Source organism: Astatotilapia calliptera, chromosome 12 (genome assembly GCF_900246225.1).
Source record: "Astatotilapia calliptera chromosome 12, fAstCal1.2, whole genome shotgun sequence".
Taxonomy (NCBI): domain Eukaryota; kingdom Metazoa; phylum Chordata; class Actinopteri; order Cichliformes; family Cichlidae; genus Astatotilapia; species Astatotilapia calliptera.
Window position 1 is genome coordinate 9,649,436 of NC_039313.1, and position 19,502 is coordinate 9,668,937.

Genomic DNA, 19,502 nt, shown 5'->3' on the forward strand with positions numbered 1-19,502 from the left:
ATGTTGACAATTTACCCTTTTCCGTTTTTAGGGAAAGCTAATTTGGTTTAAATTTGATTACAGATGCCACTCCTGCTACTCGGGTGGTCGTTTCCTGTAAACCTAAATGCAGCTGAATTCAGGCAGGCACTACGGGACAATATTGCAGACATACCCTTGCAGTTCGATCTATGCAAAGTGAATGGACAGCGGCTCATTCTTCCTCTTGAAGAGGAGACGCCCCAAGAAATTAGAGCAAGAAACCTACTGGGTCGCTCCAATCTTTATATCCGTCCAAAGGTATTCAAATGTTCCACTCGGGTGGCTGATATGGCATAATTGTCACTATTACTGTAACTCAGTGGCGCTCCAGTCACCCTAGTATTGTAAAGACATCTTAACATGTTACTGCTCAGAATAATAAATGCTGTGATTTTCCCCAAAGGATTTGAGACATTCATCTGATCACTATGCCAGATGGCTATGCTTAAATAATGCCCCGCCAATTGATTCACTGTTAATAACAGAAATGCAGTAGAGCAAGCTTCAACTGTGGTCTAACAGTATTTTAGGGTTAGGGTCATTTTGTTCTTGTAATCTTAGTTTCCTGGGTTCTGGCTTTTTCATTGTCTTTTGTTAATGTCCTTAACCTTTCCTTTATTTATTTATTTATTTTTTTCCCCCTCAGTTATCCTAAGTTCTACCTACCCAAAGTGTCACGGTCCTGAGTCTGTGGACTCGGTGTTTTTCTGTTTGTATTAGTTAGCTTTGATTTCATGATGTGTTTTGATTCTCTTGGGTTTGATTTCTGTCGCTAGTATTTCTAACTTCCTAGGTCCTGGGCATTTCTTGTGTTCTCCTTCTTAGGTCGTGGTTCTGTGTTCTGTTAGTATACAGTCGTCTCTGTCAGTGTGTCTCTTGTTCTGTCACCGTATCCCCTAGGTTAGTCCACGTCTGTTTAGTTTCCTGTTTTACTTTGAAAGTCTGTGTACTATGTCAATGTGTTGAGTTTTGCCTCGTCATGTCTGATGAGTCCCAGCTGTGCTCTCCTCCTGTTTCACATTCCCTAATCACCTCAGTATGTATTTAAGCCTTGTGTGTTTCCCTGCCAGTTGGCGCGTTGTCCTCGGTTCTTGTTTGTCATTTGTTGTTCCATTTCGTTTATATTTTAATAATCTGGTGTTTTAGATTACAGAAGCCAATGAGGACTCAACTGGTGGAGAAGTTGTGCAGTCTGAGATGGCAATGTAAGTCTTTGACAACTGCCTTTGGACTGTAGCACTGTAAATGCATTACACCCTCTCATCAACAATATTTACCATATTGCAGTGTGCTGCATGACACCGAGACACCTGACCATAGCAGGCACAATGTACAGGAGCCAGAGGTTATCAGGTAAATGGCACTTTGTTTGTTTATGAGTTGGAATTTTAATCTTAAACTATTGCACAATTTCATTTATTTTTTTGGTAAAAACTAGTTTGGTACAAACTAATTATATCATTATTATAACTTTGATCATTTTGTGTAGTCTAGATCAATAAATATCTGCATTGGGGTCCTCTTCCTGCTATGAAATATTTCTGCTATTCCTTTGCAGTGGGCTGCATGAAAACCATACAGCTCATTCTAGTAGGCATGGTCTCCAGGAACCCGAGGTTAACAGGCAAGTGGTAGTTGTTGAATAACATGCCAAAACTTAAGTGTAAACTGGAACTTATAAAGCACACACTATAGGTAAATAGACACTCAATAAGTACAATATACGGGGTGAGACCAGCGAATATTAAAATTTGAAAGGTTGCATGTATTGAACTGATAACATTTATGTGCTCTGAATATAGACCAATGGTTTAATTGCCTCATTCGGTTTCTGTTTTGCTTTTTCATGTTTTTCAGATTTGTTGATGTCATGATATAGGTATTTTTAATTGCTGAAAATGCATCGATAACACTTTAGTCAGCCTGACCATTCAGACACTTGGAACTAATCACCCAAACTATTCCCAGTAAATGGGCAGTTCCTTATGTTTCACAAAAAAAGGAAAAGAAGACACTGCTGGCCTGTGATAATCTTTTGTGCGCAGGAAAACTGCACTGTCAAAACTTGAAAGTTGCATTTTATAGTTTATTGATCCATTTTGGCAACCAATAACAAGATCCATTTTTGTTCCTTCATGCTGCTTGTCTCTCAAATTAAAAAAAACAAACAAACAAAACAAAAGGCCTATCTCAGTGCATGCTGGTCTTATACCAGTCTTAACTCTTAAGTTATCAAAAATAGCCCTGAAATTCTTCCTGGCTGACTTGATAAGATAAACAACAAAACAATGAAGTGAGCATTAACCTACAAATAAAAAAATGATTAACCCAGAAATGGAAGTAAACTAACAACAAACTTTAAATTTTAATATTTTGAAATTTGTTTAAATCCAAATGGCTCCAACAGATGCAATCAAGGACCAAATAATGTGAAATCAGATTCTTTTATCAGATGAGTCATTCCATTTCAGTATGTATACATGATATTAAAAAAATCAAATGCATTTGTTCTGTTTAGGGAAGAATTTTACATCGACTCTGCAGAGTCAGAAGTATCAGACCTGGATGAGGCTGTCCTGGCTTCCCCTGAACAAAATGACTCGCATGTATGTCTCATGAACAACACTGCCAGAACTGCTGTGTATGTGTTTCATGTAGTCATGACCCTTCTCTCTCTCCCCCCCCCTCTTCAGGACGAGATGGACCTTGCGACTGTGATGAAAGATTTCCAGGAAACTCACCTTGACACCAGCAATTATTGTGCAATAATAGCCCGACGTAGGAAAATCCTACATAGTGCCTGCATGGCACTTTCCAAGTCATATTTTGCCTGGCATAAATTGCCAAATATTGAATTTGTTGGTGAAATGGCCGATGATTATGGAGGCCCAAGGCGGGAATTTTTTCGGTAACCCATTCCCATCTCTCCCACACAATAATAGAATGCGTGAATGTGTTCTTTGTTGTTGCAAAGATGAAATCACAATTTGACTTAATTTTTTTTTTTTTTTACTATCTTTTCCTGCAGATTACTTATGGTCGAAACTCAGAATTCCCTAGGGATTTTTGAGGGGAAGCCTGGCAGTCTGTTGTTCAGCTATAGCCAGCAGTTGCTGTCAAGCAACAAGTTTTATACGGCTGGTAAACTGATTGCTTGGTCGATAGCACACAATGGGCCAGGGCCACGGTGTATCAACAGACACCTGTTCTGTATGATGTGTGGCCAGAAGACATCTCTTGATGACTTCGATGTAGAGGTCTTCATGGACGAAGACGTCAAACAGAACATAGAAAAGGTAAAACTGTGTGCATGCTGAGGTGTAATTAAATTCAGTGAAACACAATGCATAGCTTAACTCATCAGTGGAACGTCTCAAAATGTAAGTACACTTAGTGAATGCTTTAAACATATGTATTTATGGAGGTGCCTAATTTTCAAGGTTTCCAGCTGCAGCACCCCAGAAGACCTGGCAGACTTGAAAAGTCACCTTGGGGACTGGATTGCAGGCTGTGGTATCCCTGACATCTACACTGCCACACTACTTGATGTTAAGAGGATAAGGGGCGAGATTGTATCTCATTTTGCGTTTCACAGGTGAGAATTTGTTAGAAAATTACAAAGTACTTTCCTGGTCAGTGCTCGTCTTCCCATTGTGTTCCCCCCTAATAGTTAACACTTAAACAAATCATCAATCTGCTGAGTTTATATCTGTATTGCAGTTAAGGTGGTGTTTAAATTGACAAAACTTTTTTTTTTTGTTTCACAATTTTGCTATGTTGTATGAATTGAGAGTACAATCTGTGGTCAACAGGGTTGCCAGCATGATTCAGCAGTTTGTTGCCGGTATGGACTCGTGTGGTCGGTTCTGGCAAATGGTGAAGAGATGCTGGAAGCAGTTCCTTCCTGTATTTACAAATGCAGGAAATAAACTTACAAGGAACAGCTTCCAGGATCTCTTCACCATTGGATGGAGTCCAGCTGGAAGTAACAGACGTGAAGAAGAGGAAGCAACCATCTTTCAGTGGGAATGGTGGCTTATGGCCATTCAGGGTGAGTACATAGAATACAACACATGTCTTGTTTCTGTTTGAATTGCTTCAGGCATTTCATGTTAAATACAGTGTCCACAATACAAAATACAGACAACTAAATCGAAACAACACTTGGGTGCAATAAAACCTTAGAACTTTGCAAAATCCACCCCTTCTTAGAGCATATGAGGAAGTTTTTGATTATTTTACCTTTTTAGGTGAGGTATTTGAAAGGAAACCACCTACAACAAATATTTTTGGAAGATTATTTCTTTTATCCTCTGTCATCTCTACCAGATCTTGCTTGTTTAGACTGATAGATAGGATGTAATTTGATTTTCATTGTGATTTCTGGTAAAACATTAATTTTATTACATGACCCAAAACTTCTAACACTAAAATATTAAATAGTTATATTACATACTTGTATTTAAAATATGGTAAAATTTATGATTCAATTGTATTAGCACATCTGAGAATTAAGTAAATGGTAAATGGCCTGTATTTGTATAGCGCTTTACTAAAGCAGTCATCCACACATTCACACACTGGTGATGGCAGCTACATTGTAGCCACAGCCACACTGACAGAGGCGAGGCTGCCGGACACTGGCGCCACCGGGCCCTCTGACCACCACCAGTAGGCAACGGGTGAAGTGTCTCGCCCAAGGACACAACGACCGAGACTGTCCGAGCCGGGGTTCGAACCAGCAACCTTCCGATTACAAGACTCAAGACTCTTGAGCCACGATCACCCCCAGTGTTTTTGCAGTGTTTAAGATAGAATAACACAATTTGAAACTTGTCTCCCTTTGAGACAAAGGTCATTTGTTAATTAGATGCACTGCCTAACTAGAACCTTCAGGTATTACATTGACTATAACGAAACCTCCTGTATATTAGTGTCCTAGAGTAATCGAGTGGTGCAATGACAACACCCACGCAAATGTGACATCACTAGAAAGCCAATGTACTCTTGCAAGGACAGAATGAATAACTTCTTAAAAAAAAATACACATTGCATAAACAGTCCTTGACATATAGGTCTGACTCGGAGGACAAAATTAATTTCCTGTCTTAGCAGGGCAGGATTGCTTTGAGTAATTTTTTTTTTTTTTTTTTTTTAATGCAATGCTTTGCAATAATTGTTTTGCCTAACAACCTGTTTTTGACTCCAAAATAGTCATTAACGCAACTGTTCTACTATGCAGTCAGTGTAACTGATTATAAATCTACACATTGCACACCTTATTTAACACTTGTATGTATTTTAACAGAGCGAGAGGTGGACCACACATTTGAAGAGCTCCTCGTCTTTATAACTGGGGCTGACTTACTTCCACCACTGGGGTTCCCACAGTCCTGCAACATAGACTTCTACGATCAGGAGTCAGGGATGCGGCGTATCCCGTACACATCAACGTGCAGCTTATCCCTGTATCTCCCAAGAGGTGTTGCAGATGAAGATCAATTCAAAGATCTTATGAATGATGCCTTAAAAGGATCCCTGGGATTTGGAAAGGTGTAGCTGCATACATGAACTGATGCTGGGAAGCTGTGGTTAAAACATTTGGGCTTTTGGGATGAAGTTCTTATTGTAAATGTTCTTAAAGGGGATTGCTCCTGGCACTCAGGCTTCTTAAAGATTTTACATTTTAAAAGTGTTTTTACAAATGACTGTTCATTGTGTATATAGTTATATTTATAGTCCAGTTAAGACAACTAGGGTATTCATGCATCAAGCTATGCAAAATAAGTGGTGTTCAGAAAGTTTCCAGGAAATGGTTCAAATGACAATTCATCTAGAAATATTCTTTTGAAAGATTGTTGTTTATGTTCAATTATAGTACACTGCATAGAGTGGTTTTTGTTTTTTATTTTCAAGATGTACAAGAGATGCCAGACAAACTTTGAACTAAAAGACACTGACTTTTGTAAAATAAAATATTGTAATGTCAGTTCTCATGGTGTCTTGTCTATTTAAAAATTAAATTTGAGGCTTACCTGTTACTGTCAAATACTGGTATTGGGTTCCATTGACGAGGGCTATGTAGTACAATTATGTGCTTAAGTCAAGGTAAAAGGTTAAATGAATTTACCCTCATTGTTCTCAAACCAAGAACTGAAGAATCAATCTCAACTCAGAATTAAAAGTTACGAATTAATTTTACTGGTTTCGAGAACAAAGCAGTTTTAACAAACTGACTTTAAGCTCCGGCGCTAACTCTGAGATTGACACCTGGCCTTTCACTAAAACCTGGTTAAAAATCAATTATGTAATTGTAGAAGAATTATGTAAGAGGCTGTAAAGCTTTTTTGTAAAAAAAAAAAAGAATCACATCAAGATAATGAACACTGGTATTAAAATTATATTTTATACATAAGGCAATAACTGTAATTACCAAAGTAAAGAAAATGATTTGTTAGACTCAGTTTGTTGGTGAACGATGCTTAAAAAGTGTGTAGCAATTTGGACAGTATATCCAGTGATTGCTTTGCTTTTTCTATGGTCACGGCTTACCTACTTTATTACAGTCATTTGGCTGTACGTGAAAATATATTTAGCTAAAGTTCCTTCTGCTTGTTTAGGTTTATCTCTGTGTTATAGGTTCATTCAGCCCAACCTCAGGAAACTTGTCTGCTTGCCTACTGTCATCTCTACAAGCCTAAAAACAAACAATTTTAAAAGAGGCTATACACATGACATTTTTTCTACTTAATTTACTCGTGTGTGCCATACAGAGGGAAATATCTCAATCAGAATCGCATTTATTGGAAAAGTATATGCGCAAACACAAGGAATTTGGTTCCATTTGAGGGCATCTTTCAAGCACAAAAAAGTAAAACACAATCCATATATGTGTATGGACATACATAAATACACACGCACACAGGTGTATAAACTAACAATATAATACACAATCTAATTCTTTTACACAGAAATTACAGGATTACAGAAGTTGATACCAAAGAGTGCAGTTGCAGTCTAGCAGTGTGACAGTTTAACCACTTAGGAGGGAGATGGCGGGGGAAAGAATTTTGATCAAAGTTAATGTCTCCACTTATTTCGAAAAGAAAAAAGTGGTATTACTTTAAACTGAGTAAAACGGTATTTTGATAAAAGTTAAGGTCTCCGTTTGTTTCAGAAAGAGCATACTGTCATTTACTTGCTTTTATTATTTATTTATATGCCCTCCGCGGACCATCTCTGCACTGCGTGGGTGATTAGTGGCTCCCTGCACAGTAAGGGCTGCACACAGGGACAAGACGCACTCGGTTACGATCCGATCTTCCCTGGGCAGGGGGAGCTGATGAACTGTATGCCACTTTTTCATTGGCATACATTAAGTACAATGTTTTATTGCCTACGGTGGGGGCAGGTCACATACTGGGTGAAGGTGGGCAGTGTGGAGTCCAGCGAGACATGATTAAAGTCCCCTGATATTAGAAGAAGAGCTCTCGGAGATTGCGTTTGCAGTCTGCGGACCACAGAGAGTCACAGGCTACCTCCACGGATGCTAACGGCTAATAGCGCAATGTCTGTGTTGCAGAGTTGTTCTTTCACAGCGATGTGCCCAGAGATACCACAACCGTCTTTAACAAACACTGCCAGCCCCCCTCCTTTCCTCTCACCGCTGTCTCTCGTCTTGTCCGCCCGCAGCAGCTGGAAGCCGGACAGCCTACTCACAGAGGGAGTACCGGGCAGTGCCGGGATACTGCCACTGTGACCGGGTTAGCGTCATTAGCTCCTCAATCATATCAGGGAGCGATCTCACATTTAAAGTGATTACAGGAAGGAGAGATGGTGTGTGAGGTGTCCTCGGGAGACATCACCCCCGTTTCTTCCCTCACTGGGGATGTAGGGTATGTCTGCCGGTAGCGCAGCTGCAGGGCGCAGCGCTAACAGCTGATCCCTAATGTAAACAAAGGAGCCATGCGCCGAGTGTCCAAACACGGGTGAAAAAAGTGGAGACAAAAGAAGAGAAAAGTCAACATAACTAGCACGAAGCGGTAATGCAAGATGGCAGGATCTGATTGCTAAAACATAAGTTAAAGGTTAAGAGAAGTAAAGAGGAAAATAAGAAAGAAGCTCAGAAATGAGCAGAGCTAGCTCTGCTCATTACCTGTTAGCTGCCATAACAGGTAACACAGTTAAGGTTTCAGAAAAAGTATTCTGTCGTTTGTTTGCTCGATCATGCCTTAAACACATCAAAATGCATAGTGGGATTATAATACAAGTGAATACTGTGACAAGCACTGGTACTGAATAGGCAATCACTTAGCAGCAAGGTGAATCGGTGATGCATTAGTGTGGTCTGCACTTCCTCTTCTTTGATTGGGTGAAATGAGTTGAAAGTAATTGGATGAGGGAACCATGGGGAGTGCCCTGCATAATTTAAATAAAACGCCGTTTTAAACGCCGTTACAGCTGGCAGAGGACGCCGTAAAAAACGCCGTTCAAAGATGCATAAAAACGGCGTTTTGTGCCGAGTAGCGTAAAAAACGGCGTTTCCGTCTGTCTTTGAACGCCGCTTTTTACGTCACTCGGATGGTGCGTTCAGGGCGCCATCCGAGCGGCGGAAAAAGCGGCGTTTGTCGGAACAGAACGCCGTTTTTTTCGGCGTTTTGAAAAATTAAACGGCGTTTTTTACGCCATTTCTTAACCAAACGGGTTAGGAAAGTGGCGAATTTTGGCACTAATGGCTTGCCATACGGCAGAGCGCCGCATGCGCGCAACTGGAGGAGGAGCAACGGGGGAAGCCAGGGCTCGCTCCTCACTACGGTGAGATTTTCCGCGGGACACGCCTGGCCTTTGGGGGCCCCCGGAGTTGCCAGGAGCTCCCACCTGACGCTCCGCCAACACTCGCATCCTCAGCCTCTGCGTCACCGCAGGAGGCTCCACTTTCCGCGTTAACGGGGCCCACGGCCAAGAAAAAACGGCGTTCGCGTCGTCACCGCATCACCCGATGCTCGGAGGTGAGTGAACCTGTTCTGTCAAGCCAAGTTTCCTCTGAGCGGGCGGCATGTGAAGTAACTACAGACTTAGCCGGTGATATGGCTAGCAATGAGCTATTCACCAAGCCACAGGCTAGGGACAGTCCTTCTCAGCCGATTATGACTGCTTCACTCAATCCTGCAGGGACCACAAAATCTACACATAGACTGAAAGAGACTTCCACTGATTCTCAGGGTAATAGTGTGAGTAGTGGGGTGAAGGTGTTTCCTTTTGTGTCTTTTACCATGTCTGAGGTTCCATCCAAGTCTGAGCTATCTGTTTCTGAGCCTGACCTCAAGAACTGTGTTTTCTCAACTCCGGGGCCCTCTGAAGCCACAGTAAGCAAGGATATTGCAGAGTTGGCAAATCATGGATTAAAGTGTAACATGACTAGTGATCCTGTTTTCCCTGCTACTCTTGTGTTTAATGAACTGAAAACGGTGAACGCCGATCATAAACTCACTCTAACCTGTCAAGATGAAAACATAAATGCTGATCATGGTAACCTGGACTGTGTAACGTCACAATATGAATTCTGTCTTCCTGAAGGTCATACACAGGGTGATTCTGAACTGTTTCGCACCAGTACCTCCACTCAGGAGATGGAGGCTGAGATCAGGGTTAATGTGACACCGTTTTCTCCTGTCTCTGTGAACTCATCACTGGATAAGATTTTAGCCTCGAACAATGTTGTAACCACTCACTCTCAGCCTGAAGTGTCACCTGCTTCAGTTAATGGTTTACGTACCGTTTTGCCTGTATCTGTCTCTCCACTCAATATAGTCATCGCTCTGACGCCACAGATCACTGCGGGTGCAGGTTCCAACAAACACATCCATCCAACACACCACAGTCATGCTACCACGGTGACATTGGTTAGGTCCATACCTGTGTGTTTACTGTTTTTTCAGGAGTTAGCTCCTGATGATCTAAGCCTTGTTTTTGTGGATCGAGTGGCAATTCTTGTTTTCCGTATGGTTGAACCAGCTCCTCTGAGCCGCACACTACCATCGGTTAAGTCCAACCAGCTTATGTTGGCCTCTCCTAGGATTACTGAGACTGGGCCAGTAACCTGCGAGCCACCTTGGACTGATGCAGACTCTGGGAACCTAATGATTGCTGGCTCTGAACTGGTGGTCCCTACCACTGTTCACTTCACGGTTTTTCATGCCAAGATGTTAAGCCCTATAGACTGTTTTCTACCTGTTTTCTCTCTCTCTGGGTTTGTGCCTCAGCAGCCTGTGTTTCCTCAGCTCCTAGTCCAGCCAGGGGCCTACATAACTGTTTGTCCTGCATCTGCTGTTGGACTCCCAGGTGTGCCTATCCGGCACCCTGCGGCGACACCATCGCTTCACGTCACGTTAGCTGGAGGGTCCGAGGGGCCCGTTCAGCCACCTGTCTCCGCTGGAGGGTCCGAGGGGCCCGTTCAGCCACCTGTCTCCGCTGGAGGGTCCGAGGGGCCCGTTCAGCCTCCTGTCTCCGCTGGAGGGTCCGAGGGGCCCGTTCAGCCTCCTGTCTCCGCTGGAGGGTCCGAGGGGCCCGTTCAGCCTCCTGTCTCCGCTGGAGGGTCCGAGGGGCCCGTTCAGCCTCCTGTCTCCGCTGGAGGGTCCGAGGGGCCCGTTCAGCCTTCTGTCTCCGCTGGAGGGTCCGAGGGGCCCGTTCAGCCTTCTGTCTCCGCTGGAGGGTCCGAGGGGCCCGTTCAGCTCCCTTCCACGTCGGCTGTACAGGCTGCTCCTCAGTCTTCTAGGAATGGCGTGAGCTTTCTCTCCGCCTCGGACTGCCTTCTGCTTCAGCCGTCTCTTCCAGCTGGAGAGCCCGAGGGGCCCGTTCAGCTCCCTTCCACGTCGGCTGTACAGGCTGCTCCTCAGTCTTCTAGGAATGGCGTGAGCTTTCTCTCCGCCTCGGACTGCCTTCTGCTTCAGCCATCTCTTCCAGCTGGAGAGCCCGAGGGGCCCGTTCAGCCTCCTGTCTCCGCTGGAGGGTCCGAGGGGCCCGTTCAGCCTCCTGTCTCCGCTGGAGGGCCCGGGGGGCCCGTTCAGCCTCCTGTCTCCGCTGGAGGGTCCGAGGGGCCCGTCCGGCCACCTGTCTCCGCTGGAGGGTCCGAGGGGCCCGTCCGGCCACCTGTCTCCGCTGGAGGGTCCGAGGGGCCCGTTCAGCCTCAAGCCTCGTCAGCTGGAGGGCCCGAGGAGCCCATCCAGCCACCTTCTGCTACGCCTGGTCCAGCCTGTGCTTCGTCCGCTGCAGCCTCCGAGCCTTCGTCAGCTGCAGCAGCCTCCGAGCCTTCGTCAGCTGCAGCAGCCTCCGAGCCTTCGTCAGCTGCAGCAGCCTCCGAGCCTTCGTCAGCTGCAGCAGCCTCCGAGCCTTCGTCAGCTGCAGCAGCCTCCGAGCCTTCGTCAGCTGCAGCAGCCTCCGAGCCTTCGTCAGCTGCAGCAGCCTCCGAGCCTTCGTCAGCTGCAGCAGCCTCCGAGCCTTCGTCAGCTGCAGCAGCCTCCGAGCCTTCGTCAGCTGCAGCAGCCTCCGAGCCTTCGTCAGCTGCAGCAGCCTCCGAGCCTTCGTCAGCTGCAGCAGCCTCCGAGCCTTCGTCAGCTGCAGCAGCCTCCGAGCCTTCGTCAGCTGCAGCAGCCTCCGAGCCTTCGTCAGCTGCAGCAGCCTCCGAGCCTTCGTCAGCTGCAGCAGCCTCCGAGCCTTCGTCAGCTGCAGCAGCCTCCGAGCCTTCGTCAGCTGCAGCAGCCTCCGAGCCTTCGTCAGCTGCAGCAGCCTCCGAGCCTTCGTCAGCTGCAGCAGCCTCCGAGCCTTCAGCCTCGTCTGTCGCGGCTTCGGCCTGTGCTTCGTCTGGTCCTGTGCCCACCGGGCCATGGCCAGCACGCCTGACACTGGAGAGCCGCCGCTGCCTTCCGCGCGGCCGGCCCCCTGAACTGCTCCGTCGTCTACTTCGCCGCCGCCCCTGCCTTCCCCGCGGCCGGCCCCCGGAACTGCTCCGTCGTCTCCTTCGCCGCCGCCGCTGCCTTCCGCGCGGCCGGCCTCCTGAACTGCTCCGTCTCCTTCGCCGCCGCCGCTGCCTTCCGCGCGGCCGGCCTCCGGACCAGCTCTGCCACCTGTGCCACCCGCCTGGTCGGCCCCCCGACCGTGTGACCCGTGAACTCTTGTGCCTGTGGGCTCTGGGTCGGCCCCCTGAACTTTATTTTGACTACAGTCATGTGCTCCTGTGTTTTCTGTTGTTTGTTTTGTTTCCCGTTCTGGTCCCTCCGTCCTGGTCCCCCGCCTCCCGCCCTGGGTGGGTTGTTTTCTGTTTTTGTTTCTCGGGTTTGGGCTGTCAGGAGCCAGCCCTTTAGGGGGGGGTGGTGTCATGGTCCTGGGCCATGTGGGCCCAGTATTCTTAGTTTTCATGTATTTTTGTATTTTGTTCTTTATTTAGGCCATGCTTCCTGGGTTGATCTGTTACGTTGTTCCTTATGTGTTTTCCCTTCGTGACTCTTACCCCCTGTGTGCCCCTCTGTGTATTTATGAGCCCTCGTCTCTCTTTGTGCTTTATTCTATGTTTTCCCTAGCCCGTTATGTCTGCGTTCTTCCCGTGCTCTCTCTCCTCCTGTCTGAACCTCTGTGCCTGTACCAGTCAGCGTTATGTTCACCCTGCCCTGTCTCGTTATGGTTATCTGTGTCACCTGTGTTCCCCGTGTGTTCCCACTTTCCTCGTTAACCCTCTGTGTATTTCTGTCTGCGTCTTCCTCTGTTCGGCGTCGCGTTCTCCCTCATGTTGTGTGTAATTCTCCCCGTGGTTCGGTTCCTTGTACAGTTCATGCGTTAGTTTTCCCAGTTTTAGTTTATTCTGTATTGCTTCCCGTGGCCAGCAATAAAGCTGTGTTTTTTGAGTTTATCTCCGTGTCTGTGAACCTGCATCTTGGGTCCTTCCCCTGCCTGCCACACAACGTATCATGACATATAATGAGGCAACTATGATTAATTTATGATTGTTTTACACACTCCTGACCTGTAACCATTTTATATGCGTGAACTGTTTTTGTTTACAGTATGACTATAGTGATACTGGGAGCACACTCCCTCAGGAATGTGGAAGTTGATTCTCGGCAGGTCAGAGAGGTTGAGAAACGATTTCCTCATCCTGGCTATTACAGTCCATTCAAGGGCAATGACCTCATGTTGCTCAAGGTAAGTTGATAATTCACTGATCAATACCAAGTGAAGCAAAACCCAGAAGAACCCAGAAGAAAAATACTGTGATAATTAGATTTTATCTTCAGATAATTTAAATATTTTGTTTCAAACATGTTGTATCTTTTTTTATTGTTATTTATTTATCTTCTGTCCCTTGAAGTGGACATAAAGTCTTGTTGGATCACAAAATGACATGATGAAGAAGAGTAATTCAATTCAATTCAGTTTTATTTGTATAGCGCAAAATCACAACAACAGTCGCCTCAAGGCGCTTTGTATTGTAAAGTAGACCCTACAATAATCCATGCAGAGAAAAGTCCAACAATCAAATGACCCCCTTTGGCGACAGTGGGAAGTGATTGCTCATAGTAGGACATTCAGACGTGTCAGGGGATGAAGTGGAGGAGGGCCTGGCATTAGAGCAGGGGTGTCCAAGTCCAGTCTTCGAGAGCTACTGTCCTGCAGCTTTTGGATGCATCCTTGTTCCGACACACCTGAATCAAATGAATGGTTTGTGTTCAGGCCTTTGCCAAACTTGATGGCATGCTGAAGAGGTAATCCAATGATTTTATTCAGCTGTGTTAGAGTAGAGATGCATCTAAAAGCTGCAAGCCAGTAGCTCTTGAGGATTGGAGTTGGACACCCCTGCATTAGAGCAACAAGGTGAAAATTCAGAAGGAGGACATACCAGCTTTTGAGGACCCTGAGAAGGGGCAAAATGATGACAGTGTCCATTGTGGATAAGAAGTATTGTATGAGCTAGGGCTCTGAAGTTCTGGAATTTGGTTTATCAACCACCATACAGGAGACAAGCCTGTGAAGAGAAAAAAATTTTCAGGCTCCTCAAAAGCTGATATGTCCTCTGAGCTTTCACCTTCCTGCTCTGATGTGTGTTCTCCCTTCACCTCAACCCCTGACAGTAGGAAGACTGACTCCCCTTCCGTAGTTTCTTTTTGCTTTTCTCCCTAATGTCTGACTTCTTGAAGTATGGAGATTGGTTGAAAATGTGATGTAAGTCCTGCTGTTCACTACAAAGGAAAATGAATAAGTTTTGTGTGTCTCAGACTCATGTCCTTGACAGAGGACAAAAATTAATTGCTGGGTATTACTAGGAGGAAAAAAGGTAAAAGCAGACTTATTCTCTTTAATGTATTTTTGTGTACGTATAATTAGACTTTTTAATAAGTTACAACACCTATTTTCCATTTACAAAACAAAATACAGCATATAAATAAATGAGTGGGGGTTCAAGACTTTAGCACAGTGCTGCATGAATACTTACGTTATGACCTGCACTGTAAAGGTCAAATATAGACCGTCATTATCAGTATGTAACATGTCCATTTAATTATTGTCCAGCTGAAGGAACCAGTGATGCTCACCAAGACAGTGAAATGTCTCCAGTTGGGCAACACCGTCAAGGAGCCTCCAGCTGGCAGCAAATGTATGGTGGCTGGATGGGGACGAACTGAAAGCAACCAACCATCTGATGTTCTCATGTCTGCCAATGTGACTGTGATCGACAGAGAGACATGCAACTCTTATTATTATTATACTGTTATCACCAGTGACATGATATGTGCTGGTTCAACTGGCAAAAAAAAGGTTGATGTTTGTCGAGTAAGTATATTGAGTGTGTGTGTATTTTTATTAGTTCTCTGAATTAAACAGGCATTCAGCTCAACACTCTTGGCTTTTTCACATCCACAAGTAGTCAAAGAATGACTACCATGTATTTGTTTTTCCTGCAGGGGGATTCAGGAGGGCCACTGTTGTGCGATGGGGTGCTGGTTGGAGCTACTTCTTTTGGAAGGACGTGTGAGAGTAAAGAGAACGTACCGGGAGTCTACGCATTTGTCTCAAACAAACAACTCAGCTGGATCAAAGAAACAATGAAGTCATATGAAATGCCATGAATCCACAGGCATCAATACATATGAGCTAAGCAAGACAAAAATATTTTATGCTTAATCTGTCACTGCTTTCACCATAGAGGATACACATATATGATATCAGCCCCGTCATGGTTAGTACTGTCCACTGCAGAAACATAAAACCAGATCTTCTTTGCAGCCTTTCTCTTGGACAATCATTGTAAAGGTTTGTGGATTATTAAATTTTCCAGAATTGCGTTTTGGCTGCTGTTGCTGTAGAGTCTACATAAATGTGGTTATTTCTGAAAGAATTTCTACAAGAACAGTTCCTAAAATAATTTCTTCTTGCAGTGAAAAATGACCTTTACCCATCTTTTATTGTCTTACTTGTAAAAAGATAATACTTAATACTGTTAACTAGAAAACTGAGTTAAAAAGATTTGTTTATGAAAACCCCCAAGAAACATTTTATATACCTTTTACATTTTCTACTTTCTAATAAAGCTAACAGCATGAACAAAAAAGATTTCTTTCTTTCTCTCTTTTGTTGTTTGTACTGCAATTCTTTCAAAATTGTGTTTTTACACTAACTCTTAAATCTTTAAAAATGTTTGTGACCCAGAGCTAATAGTTTAGTCTTTTATTTTTAGTATTCAAATTTAATAACTTTTAATTTCTTTTAAAGAAACATTTTTGTAATTGTATTTTCAGAAAGCTAACCAGCAGATGCATGATGTGATTATTCTCTGATCTTATTGTTGGATTGTCATTTATGCTTAGAAACATATACTTATATATGCTTAGAGTTATATAATCGATTGCTTATTGATAGGATCTCTGATCCTTAGTAGTCTGTAAAGACTGTGTGCATTCCAGAGCACTCTGGCATACACACACATCTTAAGGTCATGATAGAGGTTGTACCTTCTCTCTGATTTATACTATGGGAGTACACATACTCTGTATCTGTCTAAGTATAAGGGTCCTTTGTTTAGGTGGACCGCTAGACTCCTGGCACCGGCTTTTTAAGGAGCCGTTCACAGGGCCATATCTTGGCACACACACACAAACGTACCTACACGTACACACAGACGGTACGCTTTGTTCACATGTATGCTTGTGTTAGATGGCGTATGTTAATGAAACTACGCATATTCATGTAACCACAATAAAAAGCAATAAAGTGCTACGGGGGAGCTGACTGAGAGTGACCGGGGTTCGAGTGGCAGGAACAGCGCTCGTCTCGGTCATCTCCTTTGTTCACAAGATCACACAAAGAGTTCTGCCTGGTGTCCCATACTTTGCTAGCTGCAGTAGAATTGTCTCTGATTGTTCTAGCAATAGGTTTGTGCTAGTGTAAGAGATTCTTTTATCAAGCACTCAGATGTAATGAAATAACACTCAGACACTTCAGCAGTTTAACGTGCACGGGTGAAACCTCAACAGAGATTCACACCCGTGGAGCAGCTCGCTGCCTTTATTTATACACAGCAGGAAGCATACAAAAAAGGAAATATCATGCTTATCTTGTCAAGCAAGCAGGTGTGATTTCTCAAGAACTTTGTATCCTCCACAAGGTCGTTTCTTACTCTTGGGTGGCGGTTTCCTGCTGCTGACATTTAATAAGAAGGCAAACAGTTTCCGTTATAGAGTAGAGAGCCAGCAGTTAAAATATGCAGCTGTTTGAGTACAAGACAGAAATATAAACACTCTTAGCTGATTATTATATGAATAATAAAACCTTTAAAAGCAAAAATCCTCTGACAGCTAGACAGACCTATCACTTATTAAATTTGGTTCCTGAGCTAGGACAAAAACAAAAGTTCATAGTTAGTAAACCCCTTTTAGACAACAATCACTGTGTTGAATATTTGTGGTTGTACATAAATATAAATGCAATAAATAATAGCAGGAAAGTGATAATTACAGTCTGACTTTGAGGCCTAAGAAAAATGATACTTTTTCTCTGCTTTTCTTCCAAGTTTTCTTCAAAACACATTTACAGTAAAGTATAGAAAGAGAATATTCACTGAAAAAACACAAAACAATCAAACAACACTTACTTGCACAACTAGTTGATACAAAATCTTAAAACATTTAGTTGCACATGTTGAAGGCTTTCCCCTTTCAGTCAGTGACTGTGGCCCATGTAGACACTTTTTTACATGTGCAGCACATCCATGCATGATTTTACAATATACAGATAATAATATTTTATAATATATATTTTATTTCTCTCCTTTCTAAAACATCTGACACTGCTTTTCTGAAAAAAGTACTTTACACTAGTTGCAAATCATGTTATTATGCACATGTTCTCTTGTGAATGTGTGTAAATGGTTGTCTGACTCTCTAAGTTAGCTCTGCAACAGGCTGGTGACCTGTCTAGGGTGTACCCCTCCTCTTGTCTTATGCAAGCCTTAAAGTTGGATAAGTGGAAGAGAATGGAAGGATTGTTTCCTTCAAAAGAAAATTACAGTAATGCCAACAAGAATATGAGAGTATACCAAAGTATGTTGCACTAAACACTGTCATGGTCCTGGGTCTAGTGTCCCAGTGTTTATGTTTTTGAATATTAATATTCTGTGATTTAGTCTTTTGTATTTCTAGCTCCCTTGGTTATTCTTTAGTATTTTGGTGATTTCTAGTCTTTAGGTTTTGTTACTGTGCCTCACCTGTGTTCCTTGTGTTATGTCTAGTCATTCTGGTTTCTATGGTGTTGTTCCTGTGTTAGAGTTTGCTGTTTTGCTTCCTCCCTGCCTCATGTGTGTGATTAATCCCAGCTGTGTTTCCCTCCTGGTCCTCATTCCCTAATTACCCCTCTATGTATTTAGTCCTCCATCTTCCTCTGTCTGTTGCCAGTTCATCTGCTTCTCTTTCCAGGTTTGTATTTCATGTAGTGTTTTGTGTTTAGCTTTCCCAGTTTAGTTTTTGTTAGTCTCCTTCTTGTCTTTGGTTTGTCATGTTTTGTTCTGCTTTTTCAAGCAGAACAAGTAACAACACTGGGAACAGTAAAGAAAAACAACAAACAAACAAAAAAACACATAGTGTTTTCAATGAGAGAAACGTTTCATCACTCATCCAAGTGACTTCTTCGGTCTCAGTTTACTGCAGGTTTCCCCAACCTTATAAACACTACCTTTCCATAATGACTGAAACTAGCACCACTGAATGAGCAATGCGCTGGGATTTCAGTTCCTTGATCATTAATAGGCAAATTGTCATGAACATTGATCCAAGCACACTAATCAAAGATCAGTGATCAATGGCCATTAGTACCATTCATAGAGAGTTGAATTCCTGCCTGTCCAGGATATGTATGTCCTCATCGTTGAAAGAGTGGCCACTAGCCTGTAGGTGTGAATAGACTACGGAGACCTGAGGTGATGAGTTAGCTCTTCTGTGTTCTGCCATCCGCTTCGGTTGTTTGGTTTTTAACAGCGTACACTACATTACTCTGATTGTGTCGAGGGACCCGATCCTTTGGGTGAACCAATTTTTGGTGCAGCGTGTTTTGGGATTTAAAAGAAACAGAGACGCAGTGTTTAGAAAAACTGTGTCTCAACTGTTCCAATACTCCTGACACATTAAGGATCTATAGGTGTTCACTTAGGCAGCAGTCGTCCTTCTCTCCTGGATCGCCTGGAGAAAAGTTAGTGAAGCCCCAGCTCTAAGCAGTTACGTTATTTCCTCATGAGTACCCCACTGATCTGCCTGTTTTGTGGTTTATCCAGGTTTTGGAGTGGAACAATTGTGGAATTGTGTGTTTTGTTTGAAGAGTTTCAGTCAGGTTTCAGAGCTCATCACAGCACAGAAACAGCTTTAGTGAAGGTCACAAATGATCTTCTTATGGCCTCTGACAGTGGACTCATCTCTGTGCTTGTCCTGCTAGACCTTAGTGCAGCATTCGATACTGTCGACCATAATATCCTATTAGAGCGATTAGAACATGCTGTAGGTATTACAGGACTGCACTGCAGTGGTTTGTATCATATCTATCTAATAGACTCCAGTTTGTTCATGTAAATGGAGAGTCCTCTTCACACACTGAGGTTAATTATGGAGTTCCACAGGGTTCAGTGCTAGGACCAATTCTGTTTACATTTTACATGCTTCCCTTAGGCAGTATCATTAGAAGACATAGCATACATTTTCACTGCTATGCTGATGACACCCAGCTCTATCTGTCCATGAAGCCAGATAACACACACCAATTAGTTAAACTGCAGGAATGTCTTAAAGACATAAAGACCTGGATGGCCGCTAACTTTCTGCTTCTTAATTCAGATAAAACTGAGGTTATTGTACTCGGCCCTGAAAAGCCTAGAAATATGGTATCTAACCAGATTCTTACTCTGGATGGCATTACCTTGGCCTTCAGTAACGCTGTGAGGAACCTTGGAGTCA

General features: G+C 43.5%; 2 protein-coding genes across 2 annotated transcripts; both read left to right on the forward strand.

Moving 5' to 3' along the window:
• Positions 1-2,545: 2,545 nt before the first annotated feature.
• LOC113033710 (G2/M phase-specific E3 ubiquitin-protein ligase-like) lies at positions 2,546-6,261 on the forward strand. The gene is made up of 6 exons (XM_026187762.1): positions 2,546-2,627; positions 2,715-2,929; positions 3,050-3,317; positions 3,462-3,616; positions 3,834-4,072; positions 5,330-6,261. The coding sequence occupies exons 2-6, from the start codon at positions 2,721-2,723 to the stop codon at positions 5,578-5,580; spliced, it is 1,122 nt and encodes a 373-aa protein (XP_026043547.1). The 5' UTR covers positions 2,546-2,627; positions 2,715-2,720; the 3' UTR covers positions 5,581-6,261.
• Positions 6,262-8,479: 2,218 nt separating this feature from the next.
• LOC113033753 (granzyme A-like) lies at positions 8,480-15,339 on the forward strand. Its single transcript, XM_026187832.1, has 4 exons — positions 8,480-9,029; positions 13,077-13,215; positions 14,581-14,841; positions 14,973-15,339. The coding sequence occupies exons 2-4, from the start codon at positions 13,078-13,080 to the stop codon at positions 15,135-15,137; spliced, it is 564 nt and encodes a 187-aa protein (XP_026043617.1). The 5' UTR covers positions 8,480-9,029; position 13,077; the 3' UTR covers positions 15,138-15,339.
• The last annotated feature ends 4,163 nt before the right edge of the window (positions 15,340-19,502 follow it).

Coding starts and splice junctions, on each gene's coding strand:
- LOC113033710 (XM_026187762.1), top strand. CDS start 2,721: ATGGACCTTGCGACTGTGATGAAAGATTTCCAGGAAACTCACCTTGAC. Junction 3,318..3,461: donor TCAAACAGAACATAGAAAAG/GTAAAACTGTGT, acceptor CTAATTTTCAAG/GTTTCCAGCTGCAGCACCCC. Junction 3,617..3,833: donor TCTCATTTTGCGTTTCACAG/GTGAGAATTTGT, acceptor TGTGGTCAACAG/GGTTGCCAGCATGATTCAGC.
- LOC113033753 (XM_026187832.1), top strand. CDS start 13,078: ATGACTATAGTGATACTGGGAGCACACTCCCTCAGGAATGTGGAAGTT. Junction 13,216..14,580: donor ATGACCTCATGTTGCTCAAG/GTAAGTTGATAA, acceptor ATTATTGTCCAG/CTGAAGGAACCAGTGATGCT. Junction 14,842..14,972: donor AAAAGGTTGATGTTTGTCGA/GTAAGTATATTG, acceptor TTTTTCCTGCAG/GGGGATTCAGGAGGGCCACT.